A 26,073-nucleotide genomic window follows, 5' to 3' on the forward strand; every position below is an offset into this window, starting at 1 on the left:
ACTATCTTGATTTTATTTATTAAAAAACTTTTCAATTTCATGTGATCAAAATTATCCATTTTATCTACTGTGACCTTTTCGGTCCCTTGCTTTATCAATAACTCTTCCAATATCTAACACTGTGGATGGTATTTTTTCTTTTCTATTCTAATTTGTTAATGATATGACTTTTTATATGTAGATCATATATCCACTTGAAAAATATTATAAAATATGATATGAAACATTAATCTAAAACCAATTTTCTGTCAGAATACTTTCTAGTTTTCTTAGTACTTTTTGTATGGTAGTGAGTCCTTAACCTGGTAATTGTAGTTCTTCTTGAACACTGTGCTTCCATGTTTGATTGCTTCTTGTATTACTAATCTTTCTAGTAATCTACTTTCCTGATTTTTAAGTAGTACCAAATATTTTTGATGATTTCTAACTTATAATCTGGTTTGGGATTTGGTACCACTGTCACTTTGTTTTGGATTTTTTCCCCTCATTATCCCTTTTAGACTTTGACTGTTATCCTAGATTAATTTTGTTACTATTTTTATAATTTTATAATGTAAACTTTGGTGATTTGACCAAATCTGTAAATTAATCGAAATAATATCATTGTTTTTATTACACCAGCAAAATCTAATCATGAATTGCTAATATCTTTCCAATTATTAAAATATTTCTGCTTTACTTCATTTATTTATGAGGTTTTTATGAATTTGTATTTATTTATTTTTCCCAAAGATGCTCCAAAGGGCTAAGAAATGGAATTTTCCTTTCTGTTTATATTCAATGATCACCAGAGATCTATGATATTTAACTTTTCTAAGATTACATTCAAGTTCTCCACTTCTTTCTTACTTTTTTTGTTAGATTTATCCAGGTCTGAAGTGTCCACATTCCAAATTATTATGATTTTGTTCTCTATTTCTCCCGATAATTCAATTAGCTTTTCCTTTAAATAGATTCTATGCTATTCAGTGCCAATAGATAGATAGATAGATAGATAATTATTTTATTGTCTAAAGATAGTATAAGGATAGTGGTTTCCCTAATTATCACCTTTAATAGTATCTGTTTTTTACTCATGCCTTGTCTGAGAACACAATCACTATTTCTGTTTTTAAAAGTTCATGTAAGGCATAATAAATTCTGCTCTAGACCTTCATTTTGACTCTGTGAATCTTTATGTTTTTTGTTTCTGTGTGTGTTTCTTATAAATAACACAATTATTGAATTTTTTGTTTTATTTTTTCCTACTATCCTCCTCTATTTTATGGGTAAATCAATCCCATTCATTTCATGATTATAATTATTAATTATGTATTTTCTGTCATTATATCTTATTATATTTTTCCTCTTTTGCCAATTGTCCCCCTCTTTACAAAGAAGGAAGAAGAAATGAAAAAAAGGAATGTGTTCCATGCAGCTTGCTTAGTTCTCCTGCTATTCTCTTCCCCTGCCTGGATTGCTTATCACTGACTCTGCCATCTCCTCTCTCCCCCTTTTACTCTATCATTTACGATCCACATTTGATAATGGAATTTGTTTTGGTTGTGACTATGTCCTTCCTGTATGTATCATCTTCATAAACTACCTTCTCCCTCTTCATGGTTTCCTATTGATTTTTAATATATTTCTATACCAAACTGTGCATCTTCAATCTGTTTTTACTTAGTTTAAATAAGAGTGAAACTAATGAGATGCATGTTCTCTACTCCTTCCTCTATGTTTATATGCTTTTCCTCTCATATATCTCAATTATGCCAAATAACAATTTACTCCCCTTCTCTGTCATTTCTCCCTCAACATATTACTTTCACTCCCTTTTCATTACTGTCTTTAAAACAATAAAACAGAACAAAAACAACCCTAGTAATTTTGATTGAATTTCTTAACTCCATGACCTTTGTTGACTATAGGTTTCTGAAGTGAGACTTTTTTCTTTTCCCCCCACCCTTCAGAAAATAAGTATTTCATCATCATTTAACTATTTCTAATTTCTAAAATGTGCTTACCTTTCTAGGTTTTTCTGTCTGTATTTGTGTTTCAAAGGCTCTGTGAGCTCTAATCTTTTAATCAGGAAGATCTGGAGGTCCTTCCTTTGAATATAAATCCAATTCCGCCTGTGAGATTATGCTGAAAGGGAAAGTTATTCTTGGTTGTAAGTCTTTATAGTTTTTCTTTCAGAATGTCATTATATAAATCGTTTGATCCTTTATACTAGTTTTATACTAGTCATTTTTAATGATCCTATCTGTGGTTCATTAGTACTTATATTCTCTTCTTGGCTGCTTACACTACTTTTTCTTGGACCTGGAACCTCTGGATTTTGGCTATGATCTTCTGGGGTGTTTTCAGTTTGGAGTTTCTTTCAGGGATGACCAGTGGCTTTTATTTCCACTTTGGCCTCCAGTTCTAATAATATGTCTGGTTTGTTTTCTTTAATGATTTCTTGAAATGTGGTATTTTGGTTTGGTTATAGTTTTCAAAAAGTTGGATAAAAGTTCTTAAATTGTTTCTCTTTTTCCTTTCCCCAAGGTCAACTGTTTTTGGTAGTAAATGCCTCATGATTTTTTATTTTTTCAGTGTTTTGATTTTGTTCAGGGGATCAGGAAAGACTTCATATTTGAGCTTTGCTAGGTGGATAGGTATGTGGGAAAGCTAGGCTCTTTTACAACTTTAACTTGAAATGTTGAAGTTTTTTTTCCTAGCAATTCATTAATTCAACCAGTATTTGCAAAACATTAGGTTCAGTTGGGGGTTTACAAAGACCTCTCCTCAAATCTTTACTGTGCTTCATACCATCTGTATTACCTTAAATTAGGCACTTTCCCTGATTCTCAGTTTCTCTATATATCAAAGGAGGGAATTGCATGAGATAACTCTAAGGTCCCTTCTAGGTTTAAATCATATGTATAACATGGCAAAAGCATGGACCCCAAATGCCTAATGAGTTTGTGAAGAAAGAAAATGAGTTTTCATTTGTATACACTGAGTTTGAGATTCTTACAGGACATGCAATTTGAAATATCTAAAAGGCAACTGGTGATATGGGTTTGGAGGTCATTAGAGTTTAAGGCTGGATATCTATCTCTTGATGTTGCCTGAAAAAAAAAAAAAAGGTGATAACTCACTTTTGTGAGCTCACTGAGACAGAATATACAGAGAGAAAAAGAGAGACACACAGAAAGAAACAGTGACAAAGTGGGTGAGGGAGGAAAGAAACAGAGAGACAGAGACAAGGGACAGACATATAGAAAGAAAGAAAGAGCGGGGAGGGAAGGAGAGAGGGAGACACACAAAGACAGAGAGATAGCAACAGAGAGAGAGCCTCAGAGATGAGAGTGAGTGAAGAGAAAGAGAAAAAGAGAGGATTTAGGAAGAGGGAGAGGAAAAGGTAGTGTACTCCTAGTGTGAGAACTTCTTTCTAAGCATATCACCAATCCAATCTTAAAGAGCTGTCTGGGTTACTGAGAGATAAAGTCAACAAACATTTAATAAACTTCTACTATGTGCCAAGCCCTATGCTGGGGGTGGGCAGGGAGAGATGGAGAGAGACACAGAGACAGAGAGATGGAGAGATGTAAGAAAAAGAGATATGAGGAAGGGGAAGAAAAGAAGGGAGGGAGGGAAAGAGAAAGAGACAGAGAGATTGGGGTGGGTGGGGTTCCTGGCAGAGCTTTGGGGCTCTTAACTTGTACTTTCTAAGAGCCAAAAAAGAAATATTGAATACAATTCATAAACATCTTAAACCCAATTTAAATATTTAAGATGACTCATGTGAGAAGGCCTCTCCTAAGATGAGGCAGCTATCAGTTCATTTTAACCTCTGAAGTAAAGGCATTTCATGAATAATCAAGAGTCAATTCACTATGAGCAAATGGGGTCTCTTCAGTGAAATACTTATGAAATGGTGTGACTGTCACATATGATTAAATTTCATTTTTTTAAACTTTGAATGAGTTGAATAAAAATAGCCATTTTATGATGGCAAAATGAGGATTTTTACCTATTAAATATAGTTTAAAGTGACATACCCCATCATAGAAATTGTTTCTTTCACTATTAGCACTAATATAAACCAATATTTAAATCTTCCAAGTATTCATCATAAGGTTCAAAATTCGATTATTTTTATATTTTTTTCAATAAGTGGTTTTGGAAATTTCATAATTCATGGAGAAATGCAGCCTGTCATCCTTCACAGCTGGTGTTGGGTACAAAGAATTGTAATTATTGCTTAACAGATGTGTGGTAATGGGAACTTTTCTATTACTTTTGTAGAAATTTCACTTGGCCAGCTATTGGACATCTCTCAAAAGTCTCTTGTTTTTCTCAGGATCTGAACAATAAGATAATCTCATCCACATGGCATTCTCCCATAGCCCTAGACAAGACAAATGGTTAGGGGACACATACTGTATAAGGCATAGTGGAATGGAAGAGATTTGCAGGGAATTTACACATTTGGGAGTTTTCTTTATTAGTGAAGGTCACAAGGTAGTATGGAGCCCCAGCTGAACTAGATGCTGTACAAACACTGGTTAAATTAATGAGTGAATTAATCGGTTAAAAAAAAATAAAGTGACATTTTGAGTTAAGATTAGACAATTTGAGAAGCTATAAAAAGAGCCCAGATTTCCCACAAATTCACTACACTAGCAAAGACCTAAGGTCCACTCTTCATCCCTCTCCTTTGCTCTTCAGATTAAACATTCGAAAGGTGTTTTTAGAGCCATCCAACACAAAGTCTTAACCCCCTACTTTATTGTACTGTGGAAGCAGCCTTGAAGTCATAAGGACAGGACCTGAAATGTGCTTCCAAGCTGGAAAAGGCTCAAGAAGGGCCCAATCTGCTAGCAAATTCACTTAAGAGAGCATTCTCTTAACTTAAATTAGAGATTATAATTGTCACATTTGGTTTTTCATTTCCTATAGTCTGCAAACGATTGTTTTGTCTTCACACAATTCAAGCCATTTCATTTCACTAGAATTAATCTTATTTTTTATCTGCATGAGAGGAGGTTTTTTCTATACTAGGTGTACCTTCCACTGATAAAATCTCAAGTCTGCACCTCCCTCTCCAGTTTCTATTACTATCTTAATGTGAGGGCGATACACATGTGAACAACCCAATAAACTTCTACTTAGTCTCACCCTATGGAATTCTTGTTCACTCTCTGGCATCTAAGTACAGTGTTAGGGACTTCCCAAGCTCTGGCCTTGGTATATCCAGTTTTGAGCCTTGCATCATCTTGCTGAGTGCTGGGTGCTACCTTCTACCACATTCTGAGTTTTCTGGAATCCCCAACCTGGGGCTTTCTGACTCCCATGGTATCTCTCAGTGCAGTCCTCTATTCTTGCTGCCTCTGGACATGGACCTTTGTAGCTACACCTTCCCTGAATCTGGCCAGGTTCACTTTGCTGGAGGACCTTCCTCTTCTATCTTCAATGGGCTTCTGGTTAACATTTTGTTCAGTTCAGGAGCAGAAGACATCACCTCCTGTAGTTTTCTATTAGATTTAAAAAATTTAATCTGATGTGTACTTAATGGTTTTTGTCAGAGCAGACATGTGGAAACTGGGTACCCTGCCTTCTCCTAGGCAGCCATTTTGGCAGGAAGTCCAACTGTGTTGTTTTTCTACATGTTTTGCTGATTTCTTTAGCAGTTTCTACTAGTGTTGTTTTTCAAAAAAACAATTTCTGCATGAATCATTGTCGTGAAAAAATATTTTCCACAGATTTTTCCAGGTTGTTGAGCTAAGTCATTATTTTGTCTTGTTTCCTCTTCACTAATTTTATTTCTCCCTTTATTTCTTTCAGTGTATTTACTGTCCTCGCTGGTATGTCTTTCATTAGTCAGAGATTTGTTTCTGGAACATCACCAGTGTTAATTTATTGTATATCTTCTAGTGACTTATGTTGGAGCTTTTGTTTTGTCTGCTCATTTTTTTGTCCCTTCTGAGAATTTTTTTGGAGGCTTTTTTGGTCAAAGAAACCACTATTTCCTTGAGTTGACCTTTCTGTGAATGTTCTTGCTGGGATATGGAAAACATGGGGTGTTTTATGGCCTCTAATTCTGCCCTCATACCTCAAAGTAGAAGTCCCGAGGACATGTTTTAGGGTCAAGATACTTTTTTTCAAGTCATTTGAAGCATTATGAACCTCTTAGCTTTGTTTAGAATGAATGAACACACAGTCTTTGAGCCTAAGGATAGTTGCATCTTCAGAATCATCTGGCATTTCTATAGTTAAGCATTATTAACCATGAGAAGCAGTCATGGTGTGGTGACCAGATAGCCTCTGTTCCAACCAAGATTTGAGTTCTAGTCTTTCCTTTGAAACAAGTATGCTGTGGACAAGTGACTTCATCTTAGCAGTCTTAGGGAAATTTCTAAGGTGAAAAGTTGCAGAGGAGTGCTGACCTCCATTGGTGAAGAGAGTTTCTTCTTTTGGGAGTTCCTGTATCAGTGAAATCAGTATTCTAGTCTTTATTACTTTTGACCATAGGAAACCAAGTAAAAACTTGAAAATATTATTTTATTTCTTTCATTTAGATGTTTTGAAGGAAAATACGCTGATTCCCCCAGCATTCTCTCTTTCCTCTCTTTATGTTATACTTAGATTGTATATGCTTTTTTAATCTCTTCCCAGGAGAATGTAGGTTCTTTGTTAATTTTTTCTGCGTTTGTTTATACAGCATCTGGAGACTGTATATTTATCCAGGATACCTTTTTTCCCCCTTTTGTCTAGACTTTTAATTTCATTCTGAGCTTTTCTGGTCTGCAAATTCCCTCATCCCATGCAACTTTGGCTGGGGGTCTTAGACTCTTAGAAATTCCAGAGCCCCAGGAATAAAGTAGTAATCCAGGATTCTAGAGCTATAAGTGTTGTACCAGACATTGAGATCCTCTCTTGAGTCAAACTCTACTGCAGAGAGCACAGCTCTGAAGGGCTGACCACATTATTTCACTGCCAAATGTGTATTTGTCTAAAAGACTATTTTACAGAGAACTCAAGGCAAACACTCACATGGAGGTCAGAAAAAGTAAGGGTACTCAAGATCTCTCTGAAGAACTTGGGAGTCGATGGTGAAATATGGGCAACACTGACACAATACCACCCAGTATGGTGTTCCCTCATCAAAGAAGATGCTTTGTTCTATTAGTAAAGTAGAATTGTAGTACATCAAAAGAAATGTGAGGTGTGCAAATTTAAAGCCATCTCCACTCCAATTGTTCATATGGATTATTTGTGTCTGACTTATGGTAGCGTCTTCCGAACTTGTATTGTTCTGATCAGCCACAGTTGGATACACTGTATCTGCACCTAGATGTAGTGATATCATTTTGGTTCTCTTTGAGCACCAACCATCAGCTCTGTGTCAGAGGAACTCAAATTTTCACCCTCCTTATTCCAAGGTCAGCTACTTATCTACTATGTTATAAGGGTCAAACAAGGTAACATCTCTAAAATCCTTTTCAGACTATTAAATTATAAAAATGGTGCTGTTGCTGCTTCCTCAATTCTTTACTATTTCCTCTGTTTTTTGCCTAACTTGATATAAATACCTAAAGGATGAGTGAACAAAATAACCGTTGGTTGCAGATCTCATAGGAGATCTTTTTTTTTGTTGTTGTTTGATATTAACATGTGAGATGACCATAGATGGAGAAGTATTCCAGATGCTCTTTATTTTTGCCAATGTTATTTGGCTGACTGAAATCTAGAATAGATAGCCCCTCTGAGGTCCATGGTCGTTCAAAAGAGATCAGCCTAGTAATCTACAAAGGAAACAACAAGTGGATGAAGATGGCTCTTGACCAGGTTATGACATGTAGTTGGATAGACAGCCAATTGTGCTATTTCATCCATACATGCATAGGGCTGCAGATGTCCAGTGAGCTGAACCCAGTATTTAGCAGAAGGATGAAGATGGGTTGAATCATTTTTTATTCATAAGTAAGGACTTTCAGGGCTCTTCCACTGCTCTCTAACACCAAACCATCATTTTCCTGGGGATGCTCTGTGGCTACAAGTGAGAGATTAATACCATCGCAGAAGACTCACATTGTAAGTAATCCAAAGAAAGAATGTACCACAGCATCTTAACAAGGTTGACTTGAACATGGGAGATAGCAGAGAAGACAAGACTGAGAGTAGATATGACTGCCAAAGAAGCAAGGATGATGAGTAGCTCTCCTGCACAGTGTATGGACATCCATGAATGTTAGTAAAAAGGCTGGTAATATCATAGTCTATCCTATGAAGGCTTTATAAAAAGACATGAATAAAGTGGACTCAGAAGGGAATGACACAGCTGACATAAGTGGATAGGATGTGCCCAGAGATGAGATCATAAGACCAGCCAATTGGAGACCTGAGTTCAAGATCTGTACCTGCTACTTGCTACTTGGTGAATTTAGGAAAGTTAATTATCTTCCCTGGACCTCAGTTTCCTCATTCATAAAATGAGGGCATTGAACTAGATGATCTTCCAACTTTATAATAATAATAATAATAATAATAATAATAATAATAATTGTTAGCATCTATATAGAAGCTTATGATGGACAGAGCAAATCTTACAGATATCAACTTATTCAATCCTCTTAACAATCCTGAGAGGTGAGTGAGATCTTTATCCTCATTTTATAGATGAATTAATCAAGAGATATACTTTGGTTCAGGTATAGAAACTCAAATAGAAACAGGGGCTAGTAAATCTGATATAAGAATTCCTGATCCCTGCAGACTGCATACTGACTTAGAAAACCACATATTAATACTATCTATGCTTTACTGTATAGGCATAATCCAGAGATATTGCATATTTGATTTCAGATACTACAATAAAGCAAATATCACAATAAAGCACAGGAAATTTTTGGTTTCTCAATGCATATAAAATTATATTTATACTATGCTGTAATCTATTAAATAAGTGATAACATTATATCTAAAAATATATACATATATGAATTAAAATATATTTTAGTGCTGAAAATACTAATCATCATCAGAGCCTTCAGTAAGTCCTAATCTTTCTTGGTGGAGGGTCGTGCCTCAATGTTGATGTCTGCTGACTGATCAGGGTATTGGTTGCTGAAAGTTGGGGTGACTAGAGCAATTTCTTAAAATAAAACTAAGATAACTTTTACTGCATCAATTGACTTTTTTTCACTTGAACACATAGAAGCATTTTAGGGTTATTAATTGGTCTCATTTCAATATTGAGGGAACAAGGTGGCACAGTGGATAGAGCACTAGGCTTGGAGTCAGGAAGACTCATCATCCTGACTTTAAATCAAGTTTTAGGTACTTATTAGCCTTTTGACCTTAGCCAAGTCATTTAGTCCTATTTGCCTACTTTTTTCATCTGTTAAATAAGCTAGAGAAGGAAAGAGCAAACCACTCCAGTATCTTAGCCAAGAAATCCCCATGTAGTGCCATGAAGAGTCAGATGTGACTGAAATGACTGAACAATATGAAAAATGTCAATATTGTTGTGTTTCAGAGAATAAGGAGGCCCAAGGAGAGGGCAAGAGGTGGGGAACAGTCTGGAACAGTCAGAACACAACATTTATCAATTAAGTGTGCAGGTGTAAATGGTTGAAATATAATTACAATAATAAGAGCATTGATCATTGATCACAGATCATCATAAGAGATAAAATAATAATGAAGTTTGAAATATTGCTAGTATTCGCAAAATGTGATGCAGAGACACAATGTGAGTGTTTGCTGTTGGAAAAATGGCTTTGATATCAATGCAAAATTGCCACAAACTTTCAATTTGTAAAAAATGCAAAATCTTCAAAGCACAATAAGGCAAAGTGCAATAAAACAAGGTATGTCTATATTTGTATTTGTTTTGTTAAATATTTCCAATTGTGTTTTATTCTGGTTGTGGTACTCAGAAGTGTTGCAAGAAGCAATGTGCCTGACCTGTGTTTGATACTTCTAGGGGCAGGACTTGGAATTGGGGAGATATGGATTGTAGTCTTACCTAGATAACCCTGGACAAGTTACTTCTTTCCTCATTCTGCCACAGATTTTTTTTTATTTAAAGCTTTTTATTTTCAAAACATATGCATGGATACTTTTTCAAGGATTGACCCTTATGTAGCCTTGTGTTCCAAATTTCCCCCCTCCATCCCATCCCTTCCCCTAGATGGCAAACAATCCAATATATGTTATAAATATTAAAATATATGTTAAATCCAATATGTATAAACATATTTATATAGTTCTCTTACTGTAAGAGAAACATCAGATCAAAAAGTAAAGAAAATGAATAAAAAAACAAATACAAGCAAACAACATCAAATAGATGTGAGTGAGAATGCTAGGTTGTAATCCACACTCAGTTCCCACAGTCCTTTCTCTGGATGTAGATGGCTTTCTTCATCACAAGATCATTGAAGCTCTGCCACAGATTCTTTATCCTCAGACTTAAGAGACAACTTACTTGTTCGTTTCTTCTAGATTGAAATCTATGATCTTTATTTGTCCTCAAGGAGCTTACATTGAACCATACATGCTTTTCCAAATAACAAGGACATTCTTTACTGGAAACAAAGTCAGTGCCCATTGATTGGGGAATAGCTAAGCAAACTGAGGTACATGAATATGTGACAAGAAATATCAGGATGAATCTAGAGAAGCAGGGGAAGTGTAGTGAACAGGATACTGAACTAGAACCAGGAAGAACTGAGTTCAAATATACTGTGTGATCCTGGGCAAATAGGTTATTTAAACTTCTGAATTCTGGGCCTTCATTTCCTTTTTTTCTAAAATAAGGGAGTTAGAATCCTTGACCTTTCCAGCAATTAATCTATAATCTAATGAGCCTATGACCTGAGGCAGAGCAAAATAAGCAGAATTAGAAAAAATCTAAACAAGACTTTTTTTGTTGTTGAACCATTTTTTAGTTGTATCCCACTCTCTGGGATCCCATTTAGTATGCCATTTCTTTCTCTTACTCTTTTTACAGATGAGAAAACTGAGGCAAACGGGGTTAAGTGACTTGCTTAGGGTCACATAGTTACTAAGTGTCCTGGTGCCCTATCCACTGTGCCACCTATTTAACTAAACTTTGTCCCCATCCACTGTGCCACCTATTTAACTAAACTTTGTCCCCAAGAAGAGGAGGAAGGAATAAGACTCAACTCCTTCTTTGCTGTACTCCTGCATCCTTGCATGGAGAAAAAACATTGCACATGATGTGTATTGATTAGTTTTACTGACCTATTTTCTAATAAAGAGAAGATCTTTATTATAAGGAATAACTCAAAAGGGTATAAAAATACAGAAGGAAATGGGAAATTGTGTAAGAAAATAAGATGTCAGTAAAATTTTATTTGAAAAACATGTACATTCTTTGGTTTGATGCAGTGTTGGCATCTGATATGCATTAGTTTATTTATTTCACTGAAGAAGCTATCTTGAGGGAGGTTGCAAAATCCTTTCAGATTTTGAAATCTGAAATGTGGGGAGGAGAAATGAAAGGTATTCTTGTTTTTACTAAATTTCTAACTTTGAACCAATTTAGTTCAAAGTGTAGCAAGCCCTCTGAGTTTCTTCCCTAATTCTCACTTGCATTTACAGGCCCCAACCCCAGAAACTTGCTGTGGATTTAACTTGTTCCTAGTTAAAGCTCAGGGGTGACCCTGAGGGCCTGGGATTCCTAGTAATTCACAAGTCCCCATTCTGTGCTCTCTGTTTTCAAACAAAGGAATCTAGCCTACTAGTTTTAGACGGTATACCTACTGAGAAGGTATAACAAGAACAGGAGTTAGAACAACAATCTCTCCCCCATCCCAGGGCAGATTTTCCTCTTGTACATACAAGGACCTTGGAAAGAGTGAACGCCAATTTAAAGTACTGTACAAAGGTAGTCAGGTACAGGTCTAGGGAATGGACGTAGCCCAGGAGTGTCTCCCTATCCCCAGAAGATTTTTCCCTTTTCATGAAGTCCTCATGAATGTTCCCACCTATCCTCTCACCTGGCTGAGCTCTGAGGATTAGTATCTTTCTGGAGACCTCTTCTCTTCATCATGAAGGATCCCAATCCCTGAAGCTGCTGCTGTCCTTAAGAGGCTGCATTTTCTCCACATTGCTTCTTTCTTAACTCTGCTACTTACTGACTCCAGTTGTTTGTGGGACCTCTGATGGATCTGCTGGTCACTTGGCCATTCCCCTCTCACAATCACCATCTACCTAAAATCAGGAAAGAATGAACATAAAAGAAAACAGAAGCAGCATGTGTTAACTGACACATATTGACCATGTGGAAGATATGGTAGCTTAGCAATGGCATCAGCTGGCAGCTGGCTCCCCTCTGCCCCACTAGTTCTGGCTCAGCAACTTATGAGCCATCAACTCTTCCCTTTCCTCAGCCAATCAAAAGGCTTCCTTTGGATTTAAGTTTCAATCCTTCCTCAGATACTTACTAATTGTGTGACTTTAGAAACATCATTTAACCTCTCAGGGTCTCAGTTTTCTCCTCTGTAAAATGGGGGTAATAATAGCACCTTCCTCTCAGGGTTGTTGGGCTTTGTAGCCTTTAGTTGGCTAGCTAATTGTTATTGCTGTCATCAGCTCCTTAGCTGCTCATGGCCTTTGGATATCGGATTGGAAGCAGGCATTCTAAGGACTTGTTGGTTGGTCCCTACCCCAATTACAAAAGCTGTTCTTTAAAAGCATCAGTCATTTAGATTGGTCAGGATTAATTAATGAGGTTCTAAAGATATCAATGTTTGGATGACATGTGTTTTTATTTATATGCGTCTTTGTTCTTCTTTGGGGTTGAATTAAGAGAGAATATAGTATGAGATCAGAGATGTTTATTAGCCCCTTTGTTTGATGGTGGTGCCATAGTGCATTGAGTGTCATACCTGGAGTCTGGAAGACTAAACTTCATGAGTTCATATCTAGCCTAAGAAACTTAACTAGTTAGCAAGACCTTGGTCAAGTCACTTAACCTTGTTTGCATAATTTATCATCTGTAAAATGAGCTCCAATATCTTTGCCAATAACATCTTAAATGGGAATAAGAATTGGTCACAATTGAAAAACAACAAATTTATTTTATTTTGACCTGAGATTCTATTTGAAAAGAATCTGGAAAAGGTGTGAGTTAAGCACTGGCTGAGGTTCTATCTTAAAATAATGTGGAAAAGAGAGGTAGACAGTTACTACATTAATACAAGTTTTATAGACAACATAGATCACTACAGTGACTTTTAAAAATTACTTTGAGAAAATATAAATATGCACCCACAAAAACCATACATACTGCACATTTATGTGTATATGTGTGCATATGTGTATATGTGTGTATGTTTTGATTCATAGGCTGCATGAAATACAAAGAACAGAGCACTTGAAATCAAAAGCCCAGAAGTTTTGCTTCTAACACATAGCATTCTCTTCCAGTAAGTTTCCTCTTTTGTGAAATGACAGGGAATGACTAGGTACCTTCTGAGGCTCTTCTAGAGCTATGCTGTATGATCTTAAGACAAATCACTTGACCACTTCAGACCTCAGTTTCCTTGTCTATAAACAAGGAGGTTAGGCTAACCTGGTACCTTCACTAGCTAATCCTAGTAGGATGAATCTATCTCAGTTGATCTTCCTTTTTCCAATATAACCAGCATGTACCCCTTTATTTAAACTGTCTCCTTTATTATAATGAAAGGGCCTTCAGGGAAGAATCTATTTTTGCTTTCCTCGTGTATTAACATTAAATGATTAATAAATGCTTATTGAGTGACTAACTGGACTCTGAAATCTTTTAGATTTCTAGATAGATCTTGTCTTTAAAAGGATAAAGACACTTAAAAGATTTAGAATGTGATAAACAGCTTTTCCACAAATTTTAACTCTAGATTCCTAACTTTCAGCTTCAAGAATGCATTTCTACATTTTGGTTCCATAGGGGGAAAGGACAGGGTTAATTCACTGCACACATACAATTTGAGTGGTTCAGTCAGTTATTCATTTTCTTTGTCTGGCCCTAAATCTGTTCTATTCTAAGCAGTTATCTTGGCCTTCTCTCCCAAAATCAGGCCTACCTTAGCTCCCACTTAGGATACTAGGATACTTCTAGGATCAGGAATCTTTCTTAATTTGCATTGGGTTCAACCCAAGCAGCTGTGTCCCATCTATTAAGGGCCCATGACTTGCAATCCATTTCCATTTATCCATTTAACATTAATTGGTTTTTATAAAGTGATATTTCTTTCAAAGTTATTTTAAGGACAAAGGGGCAAACATTTCTCCAAACATCTCTGGGGCATAATCTCCCCTACACCACTTAGATCTCTGGGATTTACTCAGTTCCTACATTACCTGCAGAAACACCCTGCCAAGTTCATGGTCAATTCATAGTCAGCACCATTTCTCTTCCTCCTGAAGGATCACAATCCCTGAAGCTGCTGTTATCCTCAGGAAGATGAGTGAATCTTTCTGCTGAGCTAGGAATTTCAAAAGTCACTCTAAAAATTGCTCCTTGCTTCTTGAGAAATTGAAGTCATCCTGGCTGCAAAACCCAGCCTGGAATTCCCAAGAGTCAAGATACCCTGAGGATCTCATCAATTCATAAGGTTGTGGAGATTCCATTCCCTCTACCTATAACAGAAGCAGACAAACTACAAGATCAAGGATTGAGAGCCCATTCCTGGGAGGTGAGGTAGTGAAAACAAGGCATCAGACATAAAGAAGGCCCTAAGGCTGTCACTTTTGACTACATGGTCTCTCCCTGGATGCCATGAGCAAGATCATTGTGCTCATCCAGACATGAATGAAACAAAGACCAAGTAGATGAAATTAACTGGCCTTTTAGAATATGCCCAGTGTTCTTTGTACAGAATCAGTCTTAAAAGTTTTTTCCCAGTTAACCAATTGGAATCTATTTGAGAAGGTCTACCCATAGCACATTTCTCTTATGCATCATGATGATCTAAAAGAAAGCTCCCTGTTGCCTTCCATGTGTAAAGATGGCATCAGATCACCCAAGCAAGCTAATGGGGGCTTGAGTACACCACACTCAATTATACTATGAAAGGCTTTATACCTCTTACTTAATATGTAGGAGAACTGTGGTCCTGGGTATGTAAAATGACCAGTTTCAAAGTCCCACAATTAGTTATAGGCCTAGAAGTGGAGTCCTGACTTCCTCCTCAGGGCTACTATTCACCTTGCTTAAAGATGGCCCAATGGCCCTTCTAGGATTGTGAATGTATACAGGAATCTGCTCATCACCACCATGCCCTAAATTTGAATTCAACTATTGCATGTCTAATTGCTGTCAGGTGTCATGAGCTCCATCGTTAGCATACTAAGTAGCAGCTGCTTTTTGAATCCTTATTTAAAGCCATTGCCTCATGTTATGAAGGGTGGGAAGAAGAAAGGATGTCTTAGAATCAGTCAGATTTGGGGTTGCCACATTGCACAGAAATCACATAGCTATGGTCAATCAAATAGTCAATCAATTGACAGGCACTTATTTATTAAGCGCCTATCAAAACCTAATTCAGGCATTCAAAAAGATTCTTTTAGTAAGGAATTTGGTAAGGAATCTTTTTTTTTTCTTTTCAGGGTCAGTGCGTCTCCGAGGTGGGAAAAATGAATTTGAAGGTACCGTGGAAGTATATTCCAGAGGAGTTTGGGGAGCAATCTGTAGCAGTAACTGGGATGACAGTGCCGCGGCTGTCATCTGTCGCCAACTGCAGCTTGGGTGAGTTTCCAAGTCAATTTAATTTAACAAACATTAAATGCTTTTTGTGTGCCAGGTATGGAAGAAGACAAAGGTAGTAAGGAAATAAGCCCTGTCCTTAGAGGGTTTACATTTTATTGGAGACAAGAGATAGAGGGACACAGAGAGACAGAGACACAAAACATGGAGAGACACAGAGGCACAGAGAGAGACAGAGAGGACTCCTGAAGGGATGAGGAAAGACCTTGTGAGACATGGTATGAAGCCTAAAGGTATAGAGTGACTAGTCAGAATTCAGATCCTGCCTCTGAAACTCTTAGCTGAATGACCATGGGCAAATCATTTACCCTCTCTGGACCTTGGTTTTCTTAATTGTAAAATGAAGAGGTTGGACTGCATGACTTCCCAGCTGTATGATCCTAAGTTAAATTTAGAGGATTCTTTTGGTATGGAAAATTAAAATTTCATCTTTCCATTGTCCATCATAAAACACCACTATAAAAACAAGATCTCTAAATGGAAAAGACCCATAGACAAACATACCTCAGATAATATCAGTTATCTAGAAAGCCAGAAAATAAAGCAAGTGCTAGGGACTGCATTATCTGGGGCTTTTTCTGGTCTTTTGAAGAAAAAGTACATTTTTCAGGACTTAAAAGCTTGCATTTCTTTTACTGCCCATTATTCCACATAATCCTTGGATGCCAGACTTTCTGTGTAACCTGCTTCCACTGAGCTATTTGCACATAAAACATTTGGAACAAGGAGAATGATCCCTAAATCTGTTCCACAAAGTATGTAGGCAGAAATTCATGGCCTCAATCTCCTGACTGTGGTCCCAAACCTCCATCAATACTGCCCCCTACTTCTATCCAAGACAGGTATGGACTAGAAGTTCATTCTATAATGGCTGATGATTACAAAGAGACAAATAAGGATTGGGGTGGAAACCCTGGAATTACTAGAGGTAACTTGTATGCCTGGAAATTTTTAAAAGATTAATTTCTAGAAGTGAAAATGTTTTTTTTCAATGCTAAAACTCAATAGGTTTGCCAAATTTAGTTAAAATGACTAGGACTTAAATGCTAAGAGCAATTGTCTGGAGTCCCAATTACATGCGTAACCTTGGGCAAGTTATTCAAAGGAACTTCAGTTTCCTCATTTGTAAAATGAGAATGGGTAACATGGTGCCTGTTAATGGACAGGCAATTAAATTAAAATGAAAAGGCCTCTTTTCAGATTGTTTCCTATGTATTCTGCATATAGCTAGTACATATCTAATTATTGACATGTTGCTTCCCCTATAGAATATGAGCAACTGAGAAGAACTATGTCAATTTCCAGGAGTGTTGATTCCAGGGATGAAGGCCCAGGTAGAATGATGGCCACAAGAGAGTGGAGATGTGGCCTTCTCTTCTTTGGAAGTCTTTAAACAGAAGCTGGAAGACCATTTGTTGGGTACATTACAGTGAGGATTTCTTTTGTGCATGGATGGGATCAGATAGCTCCTTAGATCCCTTCCAACTTCTAAACTTTATAGTTCTGGGGATGGGTGCATTTCTTTGTATCTACATGTGCTAAGTTCATAATCAGTGCTTCTTGATTGAATGACTAGAATTTGCATTTCTGGATGTAAGATCCAATAAAATTTTCAGATTTCTGCTGACAACCACATGAAAGACTGAAGATGTGAGTCCCTGAGATCTTTTTAGTGATGTTTATTTCTGGATGATTAACTTTTGACTTCAAGAATAGATTTCTAATTATACTTTGCGATTAGTGGGCTCATGAGAGCAAGGAACAGAGTTAATTAATTGAATGCCAAATTAGTATAGACTTTCCCCCTTAGAATTACTGCTGAGAGCAGGATGCCCTCAGAAATACCTGGAAAGTCCTCCATAAGCTTATGCAAAGTGAAATGTACTATGTATAAAGTAAAAGCAATGTTGTGGGATAATCAGCTGTGAATGACTTTGCTAAATACTCTGCAATACAATGATCCAAGACTATGCTGAAGTATTTATGATGAAAAATATTATCCACATTCAGAGGAAGAACTGATTGTGTCTGAATACAGACAAAACATAAATTCCCTTTTTTGCCTTCTTTTTCTTGAGAGTTCTTTTTTTGGGGGGAGAGAGATCTATAGTTTTTTTTTTTTTGGCAACATGACTTATAAAAATGTTTTGCATAACTTCACATGTGCCTTCTCAATGGGAGTGGGGTGAGGAGGGAGGAAAGGAGAGAATCTGGAACTCAAAGTTTTAAAAATAAATGTAAAAAATGTTTTACATGTAACTGTGATAAACAAAATATTAAAAGAAGAAAACATAATTACTGCTCAGGAAAGAGGAGATAGTAAGGGCAGATCCTTTTAGTCAGTCACAGCTAAGAGATGCTTCCCAGATGCTTCTTGCCAATTACCAGTTGTGTGTGGACAAATGACAATTGATGCTGATCTAGGAAAGCAGACTTACTGATTTACTTCCTGATAATGGAGTAGGGAGAGATTTATAAAATCCCCCAGGCTTTTACATAATAAAGAACCCTGGATTTGGAGTCTGGGGGAGCTGGTTCCTACCCTGCCTCCACTGAATCAACTGCACATCTACCACATATTTGGCATCCATCCCCAGAACCACAGAATTTGGGAGTTGGAAGGGACCTAAGGAACTATCTGGTCCAACTCATGCACAAAAGAAATCCCCAGAATAACTTACCCAACAAATGGTCACCTAGCCTCTGCTTAAAGACCTCTAAGGAGGAAGAAACCACATCTACATTCTCTTGTAGCCATCATTCCATCTGGGCCTTCATCCCTGAAATCAACACTTCTGGAAATAGACACCATCCTTGTCAGCACCCCATTCCATGTTTATTTGTATTGATCCACACTGTCCTCATTCCTGGAATATATTTCTTTATTACCTTTGCTTCTCAGAATGCTGATCGTCCTTCAGAGCTCAGTTCCTGCTACCCCTTTGCAAAGCATCCCCTAATTCACCAGTTACTAGGATTCTCACTTTAATTTATAATCAAAAGAGAAGAATGCTTGGTCAAGTGACAAAGGGGATGATGATCCAGTGGATGGCCCATGTGCTCCAATAATATCTTCATGATTTCAACAGAAAGTGAGGAAGGCCTGTGCATATTGAGTCATTTCATCTCAACTGCCTGCCCAACCCTACCACTGAATTTGTTGTAGGGGTATGTGAACAAGCATCACTCAGGATGTGCAGGTTTGGATAGACTGTAATCCTAGCATGGACCCACACTTAACAGCGTACACAAGATAAGATCAAAATGAGTCCATGATATAGGCATAAAGAACAAGATTACAAATAAATTAGAGGAACATAGGATAGTTCTCAGACTTGTGGAGGAGGAAGGAATTTGCAACCAAAGAAGAACTAGCGATCATTATTGATCCCAAAAGAGAAAATTTTGATTATATCAAATTTAAAAGCCTTTGTACAATCAAAACTAATGCAAACAAGATTAGAAGGGAAGCAACAAACTGGGAAACCATTTTTATACTTAAAGGTTCTAACAAAGGCCTCATTTCTAAAATATATAGAGAATTGACTCTAACTTATAAGAATTCAAGCCATTCTCCAACTGATAAATGGTCAAAGGATATGAACAGACAATTTTCAGATGATGAAATTGAAACTATTTCCACTCCTATGAAAAAGTGTTCCAAATCACTATTGATCTGAGAAATGCAAATTAAGACAACTCTGAGATACCACTACACACCTGTCAGATTGGCTAAGATGACAGGAAAAAATAATGCTGAATGTTGGAGGAGATGTGGGAAAACTGGGACATTGATGCATTGTTGGTGGAGTTGTGAATGAATCCAACCATTCTGGAGAGCAATCTGGAATTATGCCCCAAAAGTTATCAAACTGTGCATACCCTTTGATCCAGCAATGTTATTATTGGGCTTATTCCCCAAAGAGATACTAAAGAAGGGAAAGGGACTGTGTGTGCCAAAATGTTTGTGGACCTTCTCCAAACTCCAGTTTTTCTTAAATGTAAAATGAAGATTGAACTAAATGACCACTAAAGTCCCTTCCAGCTATGAGCCTGTGAATAAATGAGATGTGTATAAATTATTTCCTTTTTAAAAAATTCATTTCTGAACGGGGAAAACCCATCTTATGAATTGAGGCATGAAGGAAAAAAGAGCAAAATACTGAGACTGAACTGGAGACTTTTAAAGAAAAGAAGGATCATGGCATAGTGCATGGAGCACAAGCCTTTGATTTGGAGAGGTCCAAGTTCAAATCTTTCCTCAGATATTTAATAGTTGTGTGATTCAGGGCAAGTCGACCCTTTCTGCAAGCCTGGTTAGTTGGTTGTTGTCCTTTCTTCCCAAAAAGGACCAAAAATGACATCAGTATATTAGAGTTGCATTACAGTGTGTCCAACTGTGGCTGGTCAGATTAATTCAGAATGCTGTACCACAGATCGGGCACAAATAGTCCCTATGAACATGTGGGGTGACTTCTCCAACTTAGAGCATCTTGCATATCTTCTGAGCTAATTCAGTCCTACTTTGTTCAGAGAGCACAGTACCTTCTCTGATGAGGGCCCATGCTGGGCAGTCCTGTGCTGGTGTCTCCCATGTCATACAATTGATTCTAAAGCTCTTTAAAAGAGACTTTGAGAGTGTCCTTGCATTGCCTTTTCTGACCATCTTGTGAATTCTTGCCTTGGGTGAGTTCTCCATAAAATAATGAGGAGCTTTGTAATGACTAGGAGTGTTTGTTTTTTTTAAATATCATTATCACTTGGAAAAGCCATGAAGTTCCCAGAAGTCAGTCACATTGCTTGTTATCCCTCTGTATACCATCTCTTTCCTTGCTTCATCACTCGGGCTAATCTGTCTTTGTTGCTGCTAAAATGGATAGTCATGGCATCTGTTCAAGGACTTCAATATATTCCTGGATTTGCTGGTAGGATCCAGAGTAGCATCTGGTGGGTGGATTTCCAGAGACACCTTGCCTATTAGAATAAGTATTTAGAATATTAATATCAGTCTGGATTCATTCAAAGCAACTTCTAAAATCTGTGGATTAGATGAGATGAGTGGGATCCATCTGGATTCCGTTCTTGGGTAATCAGCTTCACATTCTTCCTGCCAAGACTTGTTATTTTAATCAGGAACTGATCGTCTCTCAGATCATTTATTTAACTTTTAGCTTTCACAGTAATTATATACAATTCTCTCAAAAATTTAATGTTGGAAAGGACTTTGGAAATGTAGAACTCCAATACTCTATGTTCCTATGTTGGAGGAGGGTGGAGCAAAAAGGATGTTTAACTTGAACCAAGATTGTGCCTATGGGTGGCTTGTTTAATATGCTTACGCCTCAGTTTCATCATCTGTGCATTGGGGATACTGATGCTTACATGGTTGTCAGAAAAGCTCTTTCAGCCCTAGTGAAATGTGAGAAATAATTAGAGCTCTTTAACAACCCTATAATAGCTCAAGGATCATAGGAATATAAATTTAGAGCAGGCAGGGCCTTTAGATACTCTCAAGTCCAAAACCCTCAATTTCCAGAGGCGGTAGCTAAAGCCCGGAGGGGCAGGGGGGTTAAGTCATTTACCCAGTGTCACAAGCTGGAAAAGAATTCAGAGATCACCTGATAGAAACCCAGTTTTTTTTTTAAATTAAAGCTTTTTATTTTTCAACACATATGCATGGATAATTTTTCAACATTAGCCCTTGCAAAACCTTGTGTTCCAATTTTCTCTCCTTTCCCCTACATCCTCCACTAGATGGCAAGTAGTCCAATATATGTTAAACATGATAGAAATATATGTTAAATCCAATATATGCATACATAATTATATAATTATTGTGCTGCACAAAAAAAATCAAATCAAACCAGCAAAAAAAAAAAAAAAAGAAAGAAAGAAAAAGAAAGAGGAAGAAGAAGAAGATGCACGCAAGCAAGAATGAAAAGAGTGAAAATACTATGTTGTGGTCCACACTCAGTTCCCATGATTCTCTCTCTGGGTGCAGATGGCTCTCTTCATCATAAGACCATTGGAACTGACATTATTCATCTCATTGTTGAAGAGAGCTACATCCATCAGAATTGATCATTGTATAGTCTTGTTGTGGCCGTGTATAATGATCTCCTGGTTCTGCTCATTTCACTTGATGTAAGTCTCTCCAGATCTTTCTGAAATCATCCTGCTGATTGTTTCTTACAGAACAATAATATTCCATAATATTCATATACCATAATATATTCAGCCATTCCCCAACTGATGAGCATCCACTCAGTTTCCAGTTTCTTGCCACTACAAAAAGGGCTGCTGCAAACAGTTTTATACATGTGGGTCCCTTTCCCTTCTTTAAGATCTCTTTAAAACCCAGTTATTTTACTGATGGTAAAACTGAAGCCAAAAGATATTGTTATTTGTCCAAGGTCCTAGAGCTAGTTAGTGACACTATTAAGTGTGACTAAAGGTCTCAATGAGAGGTCGTATGGTATAATGGGCACTAGTTGTGGAGTCAAGAAAATCTAGATACAAATCTTACCTGGGACACATGCCAACTGTGTGACCCCGGGCAAGACTCTAGCTGCTCTGGGCATCTCTTCCTCAACTATAAAATGAAGTCCTTGGACCATGATGGTCCATAATGTCCCTTCTGGCTCTAAATCCATGATCATTCTATCATGCCAATCTAAATTGTTTCTTTCTCTCATACCAATAATTTTGTTTTGTTTTTCTTAACTTGTTCCTAAAGATGAAATTGGTATAATGTATGAAGCTATCCATTTCTATCCTTCCCTCCTAGGGGCAAGGTTTTGCCAGTGCTACTCCCACCATTTCTTGTTTAAGACAAGGACACGAGTTTGGTTGGGGGTCAATGAGACCAATACCTAATAGTACATAGATATAGGGTAGGGCTGCTTTGTAGATATGAAACCACCTAATTGAGAAGTCGACCTGTCACTTCATCAGTCAGTATATATTTATTAAGCACCTACTATGTGCTAGGCACTGTACTGAATGCTGGGAATACAAACAAAGGCAAAAGGCAGTTCCTGCCTTTAGGTAACTTATGAATTAATTTTTTTTAACCCTGTGACATAAGGGACTTCGAGCAAGCAGCGACATAGTGGAGTAGGAGGCAACATGAGATCATACAGGGAGGGCCAGCTAGGAGTCAGGAAAATCTGGGTTCCAAACTAGCCTGTCCCACACAGTGACTGTGTGACTTATTTGCCTTTCGGTGTCCTCAGCTGCTCTACAAGTGTATCAGAAAGCAGCTGTCAGTCTGCATTGGTAGAAGAATTTCTTTATGCTAATGAAATCACAGGTGCATTAAAAGAAAAATGAAATTTGATTATAAACCAAGTGCTGACAAAGCACTTACTATGTGGCAGGTGCTTAAGTAACAGGGGAAGGTGAAATAGTTCCTGCCCTTGGGAAGATTATACTCTAATAGGGAAATTTTGTGTGTGTGTGTGTGTGTGTGTGTGTGTGTGTGTGTGTGTGTGTGTGTGTGTGTGTGTGTGTGTGTGTACAAATACATGCTAAACAGAAAACTTGTAAAGGTAGAGAGGGGATTGGGGAAAGTGGGAATAGCCATTAGAGAGAAATTGTGTTTGAGCTGAATTGCAAAAGAAGCTAGGGATTTAAAGCTGCAAGCACAAGGAAGGAGTGCATTCCAGGCCTAGGGGGACAATCTGTGTTAAGGCATAAAGACAAAAGATGAAATGTTGCATGGGACAAATACTGAACAGTCCAGTTTGGCTGGACCATGGAAGGGAAAAGTAGGAAGAAGAACTTTCACTACCAGACAGGGCAGTTTCTATTGAATAGTAGAGGTAATAAATAGGGAGCCACTGAAGTTTATTGAGTAGGAGGGGAATGTGGTTAGCACTGTGCTTTGAGAACCATGTTGATTTCTCCCCTTTAATTAGGGGCTATTGGCAAGGATCTCTTTCAGCACCAAATTAAAGAACTAGTTTTTAAAAGGTCTGTAAAAATTAAAAGTCTTGCAGAACCAGTGAAAAGAATGAAGTTATTGTGGTTAGTTTGCCCAAGCTTTGATCTGACATCTTAATTCCCTTGAAAGCTCTTTCCCCTTTCCTTCTCCTCCTCCCCATCCTTCTCATGTTCCCAAACCCACATGCTTGGAGGTTTATTTCATAACTTAACTGTGGCTTTCTCCCTCCCAGGGCCAAAGGGACAGCTAAACAGACCCCAATTTCTGAACTGGGACTCATTCCCATTCACTGGAGCAACATCCACTGCCAAGGGGATGAAGACAACATCCTGCTTTGTGAACGAGACACCACCGGGCCCCAGGGGACATGTCCACAGAAGATGGCAGCTGCAGTCTTGTGCAGTTTTTACCAGGGTACCACAATGATATCCAAGGATTTTCTTCTTTCAATTTTAATGTGTTTTCAGCACAGGGAAGCAGCCATATTTAGCAAAAAGAACAGATGATATGGAATCTGGAGGGACCAGATTTCTAATCCTGTCACTGATGCTTACTAGCAATGATATCATCAGCAAATTACCTAACCTCTCTGAGACTCAGGCTGCTCAGCTGTAAATGGGGATGAGAATACCTTTAGTAAGTAACTCACTGAGTTAATTGAGATAATGTGGGTAGAGTGCTTCATGAACCTTAAAATGAGACGTATATATATGTTTATATAATATTCTACACATTATATATTGCTAATATATGATATGTCACATATAACATACATATATAACAACTGCGGAAATATATATTCTGTATGTATATAGACATATAACAATTGCTATATGTATTCATATATACATATATAACAATAGCTAAAATGTTACATATGTACATATATACATACATAATATACATTTAAGCTATTGTTATAATAACAAATAACTAGATTTGTCTTGGTTCTTTTCTTAGAATTTAAATGCAGTATAATTTTGAAATGTCAAAATTTATAGTCTTCTGAAATCTTCCTCATAGTATATCTAAGAGTTTAATCACAATTTCCTTGGCTTTTATAAAGTTATTTTCAGAGTATTTTCTTTTCAACAGATTAAAAAAAAATCATAGGCAGTCTTTCTTTTGGGAGCTTGGCATCATGGGAAGAGCATTTTTGGAATCTAAAGACCTGGATTTAAATCTTAGCTCTGCCACTGACTTCCTGTGCGAATTTAGACAGGTCACTTTCCCCCCCCTCTCATCTTTAGTTTCTTCTATAAAACGAGGAGGTTGGACTCACTAGTCTCCAAGATGCCTACCATTTCTAAATCTTATAATCCTTGACCCTTCATCCCCCACATCTCATCAACTGCCAGTGCATTACCCTTTTGTATTTATAGCATCTCTGAAAACAATCTCCTTCCCATCTTTCTATAACTGGAGTATGGGTCCTCATCTCCTCTTGTCTAGTCAAGAGAATATTCCTAATTGGTCTTCTTGCCTCCATTCCCTTTTCTCTTCAAACTACTCTTCATATAGCTGCCAAGATAATCTTGTTAAAGCTGGTTAACTTGTTGAAACTTATTAACTTGTTAAAACAACTTGTTAAAAGTTTTGATACTTTTACTTTGCCAATCTATGCTCTTTTAAAATATATATATTTAAAATTAAATACAAAATAAGAAGAAATAAAATAGAAAAAGAAAGACAGAAAAGAAAAAAAAACAACATTATCATGTACCCAGCAGAACATGAGAGAGAATTCAAAATATATATAACAATAAGTTTCCATTTCAAGAGAGCATATATAATAATGGAAGAGATTATATTCATAACTGTCCATCTTTTCTTTGTTTCCTTGTAGGTTATTCTTTTGTTCTCTGCTGTGCAAGTTTTACTTTATTCTTTTCCCTCCTCTTTTGTCCCCCCTCACTTCTCTCAAAGAAGCTAAAAACAGGTATAATTTATATATACATAAAAACACATATTCACAAACGTACATATCTATATACACAGATACTATGCCTACATGCATACAATATATACATATGCATTTACACATATGCAATCTACACTCTTTTTAGTAGGCATTGATCAGCAATATAAAATGCACACTCTTTAGCATGATCTTAAAGCCTACCTACATTGAGACTCAGACCAAAATCTCTATATTTATTTCACAATAGTCCTACTCATATGCTCTCTGTTCCAGACACACTATAAGTAGCCAGTCCCATTTTGGCTTTTGTTGATTCCTTGAATTTATATTTATTTATTATATTACATTATTTATTATTATTTTATATAATGTATTATATTATATAAATATGTATTTACATAGGTCCTTGTATATGGACCATATTTCTTTCCCATTTCAACTGGTTGAACTTTTTCT

The 26,073-nt window shown here is 37.0% G+C and overlaps 1 protein-coding gene across 1 annotated transcript in view; it reads left to right on the top strand.

Moving 5' to 3' along the window:
• PRSS12 (serine protease 12) overlaps positions 1 to 26,073 on the top strand; it is a 96,910-nt gene that overhangs the window by 11,682 nt on the left and 59,155 nt on the right. Inside the window, exons 2-3 of the mRNA XM_051966403.1 lie at positions 15,595 to 15,733; positions 23,929 to 24,110. Coding sequence (XP_051822363.1) covers positions 15,595 to 15,733; positions 23,929 to 24,110 — 321 coding nt within the window. The remainder of the gene's footprint in view (positions 1 to 15,594; positions 15,734 to 23,928; positions 24,111 to 26,073) is intronic.

The sequence above is a fragment of the Antechinus flavipes genome, chromosome 6 (assembly GCF_016432865.1).
Source record: "Antechinus flavipes isolate AdamAnt ecotype Samford, QLD, Australia chromosome 6, AdamAnt_v2, whole genome shotgun sequence".
In the NCBI taxonomy this organism is placed as follows: Eukaryota; Metazoa; Chordata; class Mammalia; order Dasyuromorphia; family Dasyuridae; genus Antechinus; species Antechinus flavipes.